This window comes from Dendronephthya gigantea, unplaced genomic scaffold, assembly GCF_004324835.1.
Source record: "Dendronephthya gigantea isolate DGI-Jeju-01 unplaced genomic scaffold, DenGig_1.0 000423F, whole genome shotgun sequence".
Taxonomy (NCBI): domain Eukaryota; kingdom Metazoa; phylum Cnidaria; class Anthozoa; order Malacalcyonacea; family Nephtheidae; genus Dendronephthya; species Dendronephthya gigantea.
In genome coordinates this window covers 16,840-30,471 of record NW_021163433.1, presented here as the reverse complement: position 1 = coordinate 30,471, position 13,632 = coordinate 16,840, and the positions used below count along the sequence as shown (strand labels likewise).

The window sequence follows — 13,632 nt, the reverse complement described above, 5'->3', positions numbered from 1 at the left end:
GTGAGTTATCCGTTGGATAGCGACTTATCCACCTTTCGAACAACCGGCCCCTGTTCTTTTATTTATCGGAATAACTAGTGATGTGATCTTACATGAAGCATTTTCAGTCATGCTGCTAAACTGTCGTGCTGGCTTCGTTACTGAGTATTTTATTTGCTCGCAGAGCCTCGTCTGCCGAACGTGACCGTCGGCCAGTCTTCACCATGTATGGTGACAGTTATTTTCTGCCTTTTAACTTGCCGACATGCAATGTTTCATTGCACGGTGAGTTTTCAACTTTACTGAAGGCGCTACTATACAATATGCAATTTTCCTTACAACTTGCAATGAAATTATAATTCCGAAGGATGTTAATTTGTAAAGAGTGTTCGAAATACTAAGGAAACGTTAGCAGATCGTAATAGATGTTCGTATTTGACAACTTTAGATGCCTCAGGAGTAGAATGGTTTTGCAATTTGCAAGGAAAGTTGCGTAGTGTAACAGCGCCTTGAGATTGTTTCGGAAAACTGGTTAAATTTCGATGTAACTTGCAAACATGTAATGTTTCATTGCAATTGCGAGTTGAAAATAAGGGTCATTGGACGGAAGAACGGGACAAGTATCGTAGTTTTCAACATACCTTTTATAAGGGCGGAGACATTGATCTTCCATCCACGGTCGGTTTTATCATTTTTTCTGCTTTTTCTATCATTTCTTTATCCTACAAAAGACAAAAAAAACTTGTTAAATCGTGGATCAATCTAACACTTTTAAAAGCTTTCTCTCCTAACTGAACTAATTTTATTCATACCGTATAGTTCTATCAGTTCTAAATTGTCCTTCATGGAGGTCCAGTAGGGGTCATCCCGTATTGATGCAGTGTTACTACAGGAGGAAACCTGAACTAAACTGACTTTATTTATGCTGGATAGCTGTATCAGTTCTAAACTTCAACCAAACTAATTCTAACAATTCGAAAAAGCTGGGACTTCAGACGAAAAAGGTCAGCCGATTTTGAAAAATCTTAGATGCGGGGTGTTATAAGGCGGTTAGTAATTTCATCATCACCTTCATCCAAGGATGTTCCAGAGCTTCTGAAACCGTGATGCATTTTCTGTGACCAACAGTAAGCAGTTTTGTTATAAGATCCTTAGCTTCACTGCTAACATTCTTCCAGAGGTTGTTCGGAAATTTATACGACCCTTTTTTGACTTGTTTCTCCAATGGGTTATTTGCCTGCTTTGAAAATAAAGAAGATCCGGAAAGTCTAAAAGACGTTAACTTTTCATTGACGTACTCCAATTTTGAAATGAGGTTAAGCTACCTCCAGCTTCATTACAAATCGTGTTCACTACGTGAATTTGAGTAAACTGAAGTATATGGCATACCAAACATATAGTATAACTCCCAGGCTCCAGCAGTCACACGATTTCTTGTAGGATCGTTAGGGCGTGCTTACCTTCCAATCCCTGTTAGTGATGCCATTTTCATGTAAATGCTAAAAATACGAAACAGTATGAATAAAGTTAGTTTAGTTCAGGCTCCTGCAGTAACACTGGATCAATAACAGATGATCCTTAGCTTGGTGTCATTAAAAGCTCCAAACTCTTCGTGATATTTTCCATAAACTTTAGTCATCGCCTGTGAATGAAATATTCCAATTTGTTTAATTCATTCTTCGAAGGCTACACATGGCTACATTCCCGCTAAACGACATCCTCACCTGAAGGCACATTGCTTTCATAGTTGGTTTAGTTGTCAATAGGAATCAGTGATACAGATCGTTAGACAACTCGAGCCTGAAAACAAAATAGAAAAGTCGATCGAATCTTGAATGGTTTCATCCATGATTCTATACTTCTCTACTACATTCTGCAGGACAAATAACATTGCGTGAACTGTGCAGCAATATAGAGAATAGGGGGAAGCCAGACAGAAAAGCACATGGAAAGTAGTTTGAATATTTGCAAACCCTGATAGATAAATGTCGTGGACTCACACATTTGTTATCGGCGTCTCCTCGTCGTTTTGTTCCAACAAGACTCTCAAATAATAGTCACCTGATAGCAGAGATACGTTACTGAGTTTGATTCCTATCGAGGAATAAGGGGGGGACGCTTTATGAAGAACTGTTAAAAAGCTAGAGCAGTTAGGCTTATCACTAACCTATTTCAGTTCATCAGCTAAACATTCATACAGGACTTCAAACTAAAGGTGATTCCAAAAGACAACGTAGTTTCCACTCAGATCTTTTTCCATTGCAAATGCGTGCAAATCAGATTCGAGTGCCCCAGAAGTTCCTCTCGCGTCTGTCACATTGAAAACATAAGAAATTGTTTCATACTCTTTTACGAGAACAGTTTAGAGAAAGAGGTCAGGACTATTGAATTTGTCTTGTTATACTCATAGCGACAGGAAATCCTCCATTACATTTCCATCCTATATTTTCAACGGAAACTAACCTTAACTTCGAGACTCACCTTGTAATTCCAAATCAGGTTGTACGCTGTCAGATCTTGACTGAATCTGTAAAAAAGATCCGCTTAAATATCATTGCTTTTTCATCTTTCAAACGACTAGAACATTTTCCCATTTTCTTAATATGAACACTTACTTGTAATAAAAAAACTGGATTTAAATTCTCACATCTTTCCTGGATTTGAATCCTATTTTTGTCCTCCAATGCGAGAGATATCCTTCAAGTTGATTCCTCAACGTTCCCTCGTTTTTCCAGAGCTCTAAGACACAAGTATAGCACGTGAAATAACAGGCTTATACGTACATGCAAGCATGCATTATGAAATTTTGGAACACGATTGTTGATTTAAAACGTACTTCTGCAAGCTTTACATTGTCACGAATTGATAAACGATCTTCTTCAGTCTCTGGTGGCTGAAGGAAAGATAAAAACTTTCCAACAAAATTGTTTCTTTACAAAAAGGTTTTACACTTCTGAATGAATTACCATTTAATTATTTCGTCAGTGGGGCAGTTGGCACAGTTTAAGGATGAATGATGGAGTTTAGTTACCAAAGCAGTTGATATCACTTAGTCATGAATACGATTGGTTAGTCAGAATCACCTCAATGGGTTTATGTAAATAATGGCCCTCGCAAAAAAGTTTTCAAAGATTTCTTACTTCGTCAGGGCTTTCAAGGTAATAGAGCAAACCAGCAGGCTGTGAAAATCGTATTCAAATTTATTACATAATTGTTTATGAACCAAAAATTATGAACAGGAAATCTCGCATTTAAACTTTCTTGTATATTTTAGACATTAAAAACTATAACTACTTTAATACGAACATTATTCTCGCAAGTAATGCCATTGCTGTTGGATGATGCTATGCCAACAATAATGATTATAAATTACTTATGGAGTATGCTTGTTAGTCTCAATTGAACTATTTACAGATGGCTAGTATATAGAGGATTATAAAATCACAAGTTTTAAGATGAATCTGAGAATGTTGCTAAAATACAACTCAGGTCCTGCGGATGGAATAGAGGCTATACCTCTGCAACAATTTGTTAATTTATCACACTAATTCGCACCTGTTCAATAGCGAACGTCTATCAGTGCTTTGCGTAAACATGGCCATGCGTAAGCGTTTTGGTAGAGCGCCCTCGGCAAGCGCCAGAACTTGTATTTTTGCCGCGGTTTCTTCATCAGCTTCCTAAAGTGAAGTTCTAACTAAATATTAACAGATGATTTTAGGCACTTCACACGATGCAGGAATATTCTTGAGGTTTTAAAGGGTCTTAATTTCGAGTGGTATTATACGCACTTCAAATTCAAGCAGGGAACAGTTGATGGAAAAATGAGTCAACTGTACGTCCTCAGTGACAAGAGCATTGCACCGGCATCGCAAAAGCGTAGGTTCGATTCCTGCCGGAGGATCTATAGTTCACTCATTTTTCCGTCATCTGTTCCTGGCTTGATTTGAAGTGTGTATAATACCTCTCAAAATTAAGACCCTTTAAAACCTCTTAAATATCAACTGAACTAATATGTACATTCATCACGGCTAAAAAAATGCAGAGCGTTATAAATGACGTTCGTCAAAGGCAGAAAATTCTCAATGGATGAATGAATGAATAAAACGTACCTCGATTATCGCCTTCAGAACCATGCCAGCACCTTTCACAATTGTTGTCGACGGATGCTGAAATTGTTGAGGAACGAATTCAAAACCACGATTGGTAAGAACCATTAGCGGGGCAATAGTAAACATACATAAGCGAAGAAATGGTAAAATTGGTACTATTATTTAGTTTTGTCGTAAACCTACCTGGAACAATCGATAAATGCAATGACCCATTTCTAGACAAACAAATAACAGACTTCATGAGTTGCTCCTATGCATGGGTCAAGCTAGTGGACGTGGTAAACTTCACCAAAAAGGTAAAGAGAGAAAGGCTATTTAATCAACTCTCAACCTCAGTCAAAGAGCCATAAACTACCAAGAAGACAAGTTGAATGAAAAGCTCCTCAAATTTCTTTGTAGCATACCTGCAACTTTCTCCAGTAATTTCCCAAACTGTTCATCATCTGTTGTCTCACTAAGAGGAATATGCAATAGTCGATTTATTGTAACAGACTACATGAGTTGATTCAAAATATTGGAAGCAATCACACCTTACTATTAGTTTAACATGAATGTCCAACTTCACCCCCGTATTATTTTAATATATTGCAAAGCAACTAGAACAAACCTGTAAGGAGGACACAGAGCAAACGTCAGAAAATCAAGCAATCCACTTATAACTAAAACCCCAGTAGAACGAATATAGAAGAAAAGTTTTCATGGTTAATCTATTTCTTGTGTTTAGTTAGAAAGGTAGTTCAAATTAGAAAGGCAGTTGCTACGAATCACTTGCTGGGTTTTGCAAGGGAATTTCTCTTCCAAAACAAAGCTATATACATACAAGAGGGATGGAAAAATAAAATGCAAGGGTTCAGCATAGATTATAGGCAACCAACACCGCACATCTTACAACATTTATCGTGAGAATTTCCAACAAACTGCTTAGAAATTTTTCAGAGGATAACAAAGAGCTTTTGTTTATCTGTTCTTGTCGAATGTCATAGTTATCGTGCGTTGGCTATATAAAAAAACAGAATTGGTTTCGATAAAATTGGATCCTGTTAACATTCAGATTTCAAAGTTGGCTGAGTTTATGTGGATTGCAAGTTAAAGGGGTAACACTAATGACAGTGACAGATTTGGCAACATATTACCAGGAAATTCATCGTTAAAGTGTTGGCGCTTTCCTTTATACGGAAAAAACGGCCAGACCGGTCCTATTGTTGATCTCGGTACAGACAGATTACTGGTATTTTAGAGTGTTTCAAGAACTCTGCGTTCAAGTATATCGTTACTTGCATCTGTCTAGCTCGGAAATTTCGCAACTATATTCTTAACGAAATACTCTATTTTAAATTTAAATATGACCGGTCTGACCATTTTGGCCGCTTAAAGGAAAGCCCTCTCTTTACCTGCATCAGAGCACACAGTATGTCGACAGCGGCGTGAGTCACGGCTTCATTATTCCTCTTCAAACTTTCACAGTTTTCACACCAACCTTCTCATAGAAGCTGTAAAAACAAAACAGAAACACGGTCTAGAGAAAGTGAGCTGGTTGAGTAAACAGCGTGTGTTGTGGTTAAAGATAAACGTTTCTCACCTAGTGAGCGTTGTGAAACCTGCTTTGGATCCAACCTAATGTCTCAAAGCGTGAAACAGTGCTTCGAGATCTTTATCTGATATTTTGTTTTGGTCTCCTGCAAATAGACGAAACATTTTAACTATTTTATGTATATATTGAATACCTGTGAAGGTAATAGCAGTCAGAATATGTATATTTTAGGGGTGAACACTAAATATATTTATTGGCAAAGATATACAATACCTTCGTGAGCAATGAGCATTGTGATGGCATTAATGATAAGTCTTTCTTTATTCTCCGGGAAAAGTCCTTACAAAATATTTAAAATCGTTTGAAATATATATTGGAGTTTAAAAGACTTAATATTCCAGCCGTACTTCTGGCGAGAAAAATTCAAATCTACCATTTCATGGATTCGGACCCAGTCAACTCAGCAACCAGAGTTACCGCAGCGTAGTCCCTAGGCCTCTTAACGTTCCTTATACGCGGCGAGGCGGGAACTGAGAGGCCTAGAACAAAATGTTTTGTATTTTGGCTATTTTGTCCCCACTTTCTGTATTGAGGTCAGTTTACGATCCACGACGCGGTTAACTGGCCTTGTTCGACGTCGCTAGTCAAATATTTGCTTGAAATAACCTACGGGATATTAATTATACTGTCAGGACTTCGAAATATCCATACAAACGTTTCAATGTCATTTGCTGTCGACGCTATCGACTATCAAGTAAACTCGAGTCCGTGCGTACATGGTTATGATTATAATAAGCTTCAATCTGCCAATTTAAATTATTCTCGCTTCCTTTATAACGATTATTGTTGTAAATCTAGGTCAACTAATGCATACTAAAATAAGCAGAAAACTAACGTGCGTATGAAAAACACGTGAGTGGAAAACAGCCTTAATCCAGATTTTGACAGAACATTAAAACTCAGTAAAAATGCAATAATATTCTCTACACAGGATTTTGTCTGCAGAAAAGTACAAAATAAGAAATTGTCAACTTACGTCTTGGGTGACTGCATGAAGTAGACCGCTGTAGGAAATATTGCAGTTAAATCTCTACACATCTTCGCTTAAATTTCCTGCAAGGAACCAGTAATAAGACAATATAAGCTTTTGGAGATATTTCAAAAATTTAAAGTGAAATAAAAAGAGAAATATTTCACCTGGAGACGCAGCGAGGAATTTTAAATGACTGCTTTCTACTTCTTCGTCAACAACGTTATACAATGGACCCCAACGATAACCTTGAAAAATATATCATCTTAAAAAAACAATTCTTCTTTTGCTGTATGTGATGTATTGGACTGACTAATAGGAATACCTGACGAGAAGTGTAATTGTTTGTGTGTTATATGAGATCCCATACGTCAGGAGGAGAATGAAATGAGGGTTCGTATTTACGGCAATCATAGCAGTGCGAGATTTTCATCAGGAAAATTTTGACCATAATTTTCGCTCAATCATGTATGAAAAAGCGTACAGTACTGTCTCTTCGTTGGGGTCGTTTTTACACAAACATCTCCATTTCCACTGCCTCTAACCCCGTGTAGCTAACCAGCCAATGATATATCCCTAGATTGAGTGAAATACACACATTCAGAACAAGAAATATTTTATATAGCTTCATACAAAATCTGCTTTTTTAAACTACCTGTCGGAAGACGAGTAATTTCTCAGCTGACCGCTTGTGTATTCCAGCCCGAACAACTGAGGATGGTCTCGATAGCTAATTATTGAAAATATCTGACAGAAAAAGAAGTTTTAAAACTATGATATACTATAATACACAAGTCTTAACCAAACGGTATATTCTGGAAAGTAACTGCAAAAATAAAACTATTTTAAGTCGGCTGGATACTTTTTTGCAATTGGACATGTTCAAAATGGAAACGTGAAATAAAAAAGATGATAAAAGCAGTAAACTTGAATCCAGGTCAGAAGACATGGAGTGTTTGGAGTGTTTGGAGTGTTTGGAATGTTTGTTTTTTTTCTTTTAAGGTCTGAGATGAACAATTACTGGAACTGACATGGAATGTCGCATGACTTACTGAGCTAAGGGGATGAAGGCTGACGATGTTGAACATATATTATAGTAATAATAGTTTATAGTTTATTATATATTATAGTAATAGAGTTGATGTTCGCGGGCATAAATGTGTTTTTGGCCCTCCTCGCGGAACACATTTTAACCCTCGCTACGCTCGGGCTAAAATGAGTTCGAAGTCGGGCCAAAAACACATTTATGACCGCGAACATCAACTCTATTGTTATATTATTATCACTATAACATACACATGAGTATATACAAAATTAGTAAAATACAATAATTAGTAAATACAATAATTAGTAAATACAAAATTAGTAAAATACAATAATTAGTAAATAGATTTGAATAAATATAGTTCACCTGGTGCAAGGCACTTTTTAATGATAACTCCAAGCTTATACTTTCTGGATAATTTAATACATGCTATAGGGTTTAATGATCAATATAGGGATAAGTATCATAAAATTGTTTGGCTGTTGGGGTGTATAAACTATCAAAACTACAAAATTATATCCTGTCAAAATTTCGAATTCTAAAATAATGCCGGGTTTATGGTCATTTGAATTTGCTTGCTACTTTTATAATATGCAAAAAAGTAGACGGTAGACACTGATTTTAAGTTCAAATTTATAATATTTCGAAAATATATTATGCATTATTAATTATATAACATACCTTGAATAAATTTGAAGTTTTACATGATTCAAGAACATTTTCATTTGTATACCGAACTGTTTCGCCTTTGGATTTGATTCCGTTCATTAGTCAAAGTACACTTCAAGATGTCGGGCTTCCCTTCAAAATTGTCGAGGCCAGGGATATGACGGTGCTAGTGCTGTGTCCAGCCAGGTAAAAGGTATTTCTGGGAGAATATTAGAGAAAAACCCGAAGGCGTTGCATGTTCATTACTCCAGTCATCGTTTAAACCTTATTGTTGCCAAAGCGTGTTCAATTCTTCCAGTGAAAAATATTTTGAGTCAGGCACAAAATATCGCCAGCTTTTTTATCAGTTTCCCTATCCGCTCACAGTATCTAAGTAAAAAGATGAAAGAGTTTGGTTTAACCCGTAACAAGCTCGCAAAGCCTTCCACGACACGATGGGTAGAACGAATAAGATCCCGCGATGGTTGTTTGGATGCATTCAAAGTTATCTACGAAACACTCAATTTTATGCAGTTTGGAGGATCGCAGGAAGGGCCATTTCCTAGATTAGCTAGTGACGCACAGTCTCATTTTCGCAACGTGGAGAAATTTGAATTTATGGCTGCTCTCATTATCACCCAACATGTTCTGGATCATACTTTGTCATTGACGGTCCAATTAAAGAAGAAAAAAAATCGATATTGCGGAATCAATAAAACAGATTAATCTTTTAAAGGATGAAATGGCAAAACTACGTGCCTCTGTAGATTTATTCCACAATGAATACTACGACAAGCTGTTGGAATTAGCTAATAACCTCGACGTGGCTGAGTGTTTTCCCCGGGTATGTAAAGCTCAAACAAAATGTGATAATAATCGTACCAGTACAGCAGGTGGTTACAACAGATTAACAGTAACCATTAAGAGTCGTGCATAGGCCACGTGATAACGAAACATTCTGAGCTCATCAATGAACAATTGTAAAGGTTTTATTGTAACTCATAGGAAAACCTAAGGATATATTTTGTAAAATCTATTATATTACGAGTGTCTTTCCCTAAGTCTACCGACCACTGAATTCCCCACGCTATCGTCACCCTGTAGTAAATAAGTAACGTTGCAAGTCCTCACCTTCAACCACAAGGATTAAATTACGTAATTCGAAGTGCAAAATTGAGATTACCGGTTTCTGAGTTTACCGGTTTATAATGCTCAGTATTTAATAATCCGTATAAGACCAATTTATCATTATTATTACTTGACTTACGGATTCATTAAGTTTATCCTCGTCTTAACTCAAAAAAGTTTTCAAAGGACTTGCATCCAGAAGGGATTTACCAGGAACAGGCTAAAATTAAACAGATGTTGAGATTAATGCACGATGATGATTCGTGATCTTAAAATTGCTACCTTTTGAAACTCTTCACGAGTTAATAAGCCTTGACTGTTCCCTGTGAAAGAAAAATAGGTAAATATAGTCATATTATAATATATATTTCCTCCATATTGCAAAGGTAATTTCGCTTGCCTTCAGTTTCTTCCTTGTGTAAAACAGTGTCTTTGGAATCTGGTACGACATCAATCTGAAACGATTGTAAAATGAAAAAGCTAGTCTAAATCAAAGATCTCTTTCTTTTCTGCTTCCCCTGCCAGTCATGTTAGTAGCAATATAAGGGATGGATAGTGAATGTTCTTGCACGAAATAAATTTCATGCAAAGCGAGTTTGAAGAGAAATTCTTACCATAAAAGCGCTTGGTCCATATCTCGGACTACGACTCAAATATCGAGTTCGTTGAACAAATGCCGAACCAAGATTCAACTTTTGACCGGAATCTTGTAATAAAATCGACGAGGGTGAAGATCTGCCGTGTTCTGTAAGCAGCATCTTTTGTTCTGCGCTGTCTAAAATGTTGGCAGATAATTTGTTCATTTCGTAAATGCGCGAACAATGGCCGATCTGTTTTAACATTACAAACCTGACTCCTTGAGTTCGGTTTTCTTCATTTCAACATCATCCCGGGTATCTTCAATATTAGTTTCCTCATCTTCTCTACACGATGCGAGGCGATCTTTGACAAGATCTACAATCAATGTACGCTGTCTGTGCTCTTGCTAAGAAGTTCTGTTGTAGTTTCAAGGCGTTTTGTGGCTCCTTCTTTTATGAGTTCGGCCGATAAATCATCTGAAATACAACAATATCAATTTGACATTCCGCCAACGGAATGCCCAACCGAAACATTGAGCAGGTTTGACCCATCTTTGACCTTACCAAAGAGTTGTTTTGGAATTAAACTTTCATAAATCTCAGTCTTTCCCACCGCTGGTCATCACAAGATGTTTGAGTCACAAGATTTCTGTACTGAGCCTACGGTACCAGTGGGCTTTAAATCGCGGGTAAGAAGGTCAGATGCTTTGGTATCGAATTTTGTGTTTGGCACCTGGCTAGAATCATCTGCACGAGTTTTTCTATCAGTTGAAAAGCCTGGAAATGACAAATACGTTCCTTAGAGCTTTCACTAGAAGAATATTAAAACTTGGTCGCTCTTGCAAATATATCTATTGAAAATTCAGCAAGCAATCCCCCTGGCAATAGAATGACATGTGGACTTACTTTCGTAATAAATGGCACGAATTGTTTTCTTAACAATAGCGGACAGTTGACAAACCAGGATGAAATGACATTATCAGCAAAAGCTACAGTGTATTGAGAGTATCTAAGGTGAAACATATCAGTTCGTTTATATTTTAATCATTTTGACAAAACCAATAATAAAAAGTTTCAGATGTTATCGCATTGAGCCAACTTCGATGATTCTGTGTAAGGCAAACATATTCCAAAGACTTGTTTCAACTGGATCGCTGTGAAGTTTTTGTACAAAGCACAAAGCTGTTACAATGCGATTTAAACGATTTAAAAGAATGCTACCAACTTTTCGCCGAATACGATTGTGTGTTTACACAACCTAGCTCTCTTTAGGGGGTACATTGATATTTTGTAACAGATTTCATAATTTACGTAACTTCAAGAAACATACCAGAGGGAAATTCTAGCAGTGGTATGGCAACTTGAGACGTTGGCGAAAGTTTAGTAAACTTTTCCAGATATTGTGGGAGCAGTCTAAGGACAGAAAATTTAGTAATTATTACTTAAAAAATCATATATTTGTGAAGGAGTATCTCGCATCACAAGAGACGTTACGTTTAGGCTGGAGTTTATTGAAAAACGTTTCTGTAAATTCACTGAGCACATTATCAAGGCACGATTTCAAATATCTCCAAAGAAATAAACTTCTAAAACGCTGCAACTACTTAAACCAACTTCATTCTTACAAAGTGCTAATGGAAATAAAAAACGTCTCAAATTCCAGACTATTTTAAGTAGCCATACCTTGCCATAACTGAAGGCATTTCTAACATACATACGGTGAGACAAGATACGCTTAACGTCGCGAAATGAGCAACCAAGTACGCATCAGACAACACTAGACGAAATATACAACAACGTTTAAGCAAGAACAGACAACCGCTGAAAATAAAGTCACGCAGATTCTTACCTGTTCATCTTGACCAATAAAAATGTGGTACGTACACAGCTCCGTTAATACCTGCACGTGTTACAATAAAATATCCAATTATATCATTAGTATGGTATGATATAATTATGGTATGATATGCATGGTTATGGTATGGTATGATTTCGTTATGGTATGGTATGGTGTGATATTATTATGGTAAGATATGGTTATCGTATGGTATGATTTAGTTATGGTTAGTTATGGTAGGATATGATTATATGATATGATTATATGATATGATTATATGATATTATTATATGATATGATTATATGATATGGTATGGTTATGGTATGGTATGGTTTTGGTATAATTATGGTAAGATATTATGATATATGCAAAAAACTGATTGATAAGAACCGTACTGGAAAAATTCTAGCGTACAAATGAGGTCGGCGCATATCGTTAGGAACACGAAATAATCCAGGAAGAAAATCGTAATTTGAAACCTGAATGCAAAGTAAAATTTTTAGTTCATGATTTTGGTGTGAAAAGTACACAACTTCACTTCCCTTCCCATTTTAGAGAAGACTGTAGATATTGAACGTAAATATTGCTTTCCAGAAAGTATCAAGTTTTTATCTTGCAGTGCCTCTGGAAAGTTCCTCAGAACAACATCCAACACCTCCCATTCCAATTCCTAGAAAATGAAGAAAGTTGAACTTCAATCGAAACTTAATGCCAGATGATATATTATGATAGAAAAGTTTACCTGTTGTAAGCACACAAGAATAACATTCATCGCCTCGCTGTAAGGCAGTGAAACAATCCCGTTTGTCTTATCTTCTGCAGAACTAAAACAAAAATGAGAATGTATTACGCAAACAAGAAAAGGATTTTGGAAGCAGAATACCTGACATACGTGGCACTATCGTCATTAACCAACCTTTTCTTTCAGAACAAACAAAATACGAAGTGAATTAAACTTTTCTACTTTTGTCTTGCACAAGGCCTAGACGTTGTCAGCTCGCAGACTGAGGAAACATTGAAGAATCTTTAAGAAAACACAATGTGAGACATCATAGAAAAATCGCGAGAAATAAAATTGAATTTGCCTTACCGAAAGCCGTATTTCCGATGCACTATACGTCCGATAGCCATTGTCATAATGCGTTTTTATGTGGTACACTAATATATTGAATATTCGTTCGGCTCGTTCTTGAGGTTTACGAAACAATTTCATCTGCAAAAATAGAATGAAATTACTGAAAGAGAAGCAAGTGTGGCATTAAATTACACTTATTTTTGTTCACGAAAATAACTTCATCACAATGAACGAATATGTGTGGACAATCTCTGCATGTCCTTCATTACCTTGAACAAGCGTACTAATCCTAATACAGCCTCCTTGATGTCTTTCTACGCTGTTTCATCCTTAGGCTGCAGAAACAAAGACAAATTACAGTGATTAGATGTAATTTTATGTCTCTAGATGTTCCTACATATACCTTGCAGTCTCTATAATTACCTTACATGTTCTTTACATGACGGCTTAACGTATCGCTTGAGAGGATCAACTGGACAGTGGCAATCTGGAATTGATAAATGAAATATATATCCTTTTACTTCACTGATGCGTTTGCATTCACGACCCCCGTGTAAAACGATCCAATTTGCGGATATATAGTTAGGTTCAGGTCAGGAAGCTTTCACTGATAAGAAAGAGTTTTCTATTGAAGTACAGTATCAGCTCATCACGAATGAAGAGGGAAATTG

General features: G+C 36.6%; 1 protein-coding gene and 2 long non-coding RNA genes across 6 annotated transcripts; all 3 read right to left on the bottom strand.

The window, feature by feature from the left end:
- Positions 1 to 429: 429 nt before the first annotated feature.
- LOC114543245 (calcium/calmodulin-dependent protein kinase type II delta chain-like) lies at positions 430 to 1,534 on the bottom strand. Of its 4 annotated transcripts, none has more exons than XR_003689940.1 (3): positions 1,440 to 1,534; positions 1,049 to 1,219; positions 430 to 701 (listed from the first exon to the last, which is right to left on the bottom strand). XR_003689940.1 is itself a non-coding variant. In XM_028562314.1 (3 exons), exons 1-3 carry the CDS (start codon positions 1,314 to 1,316, stop codon positions 624 to 626), a joined length of 261 nt encoding a protein of 86 aa, XP_028418115.1. In that variant the 5' UTR covers positions 1,317 to 1,378; the 3' UTR covers positions 430 to 623. The 4 variants fall into 4 exon arrangements, 2 of the variants coding, with proteins under 2 accessions (XP_028418115.1, XP_028418116.1); XR_003689941.1 differs by having other exon boundaries at positions 1,049 to 1,216; XM_028562314.1 differs by lacking the exon at positions 1,440 to 1,534 and adding an exon at positions 1,305 to 1,378.
- Positions 1,535 to 1,583: 49 nt separating this feature from the next.
- Positions 1,584 to 2,019, bottom strand: LOC114543242. Its single transcript, XR_003689938.1, has 3 exons — positions 1,980 to 2,019; positions 1,704 to 1,779; positions 1,584 to 1,621 (listed from the first exon to the last, which is right to left on the bottom strand). It is a non-coding gene; the product is annotated as an uncharacterized LOC114543242 (long non-coding RNA).
- Positions 2,020 to 13,060: 11,041 nt separating this feature from the next.
- LOC114543244 lies at positions 13,061 to 13,424 on the bottom strand. Its single transcript, XR_003689939.1, has 3 exons — positions 13,385 to 13,424; positions 13,231 to 13,296; positions 13,061 to 13,099 (listed from the first exon to the last, which is right to left on the bottom strand). It is a non-coding gene; the product is annotated as an uncharacterized LOC114543244 (long non-coding RNA).
- Between the last annotated feature and the right edge of the window lie 208 nt (positions 13,425 to 13,632).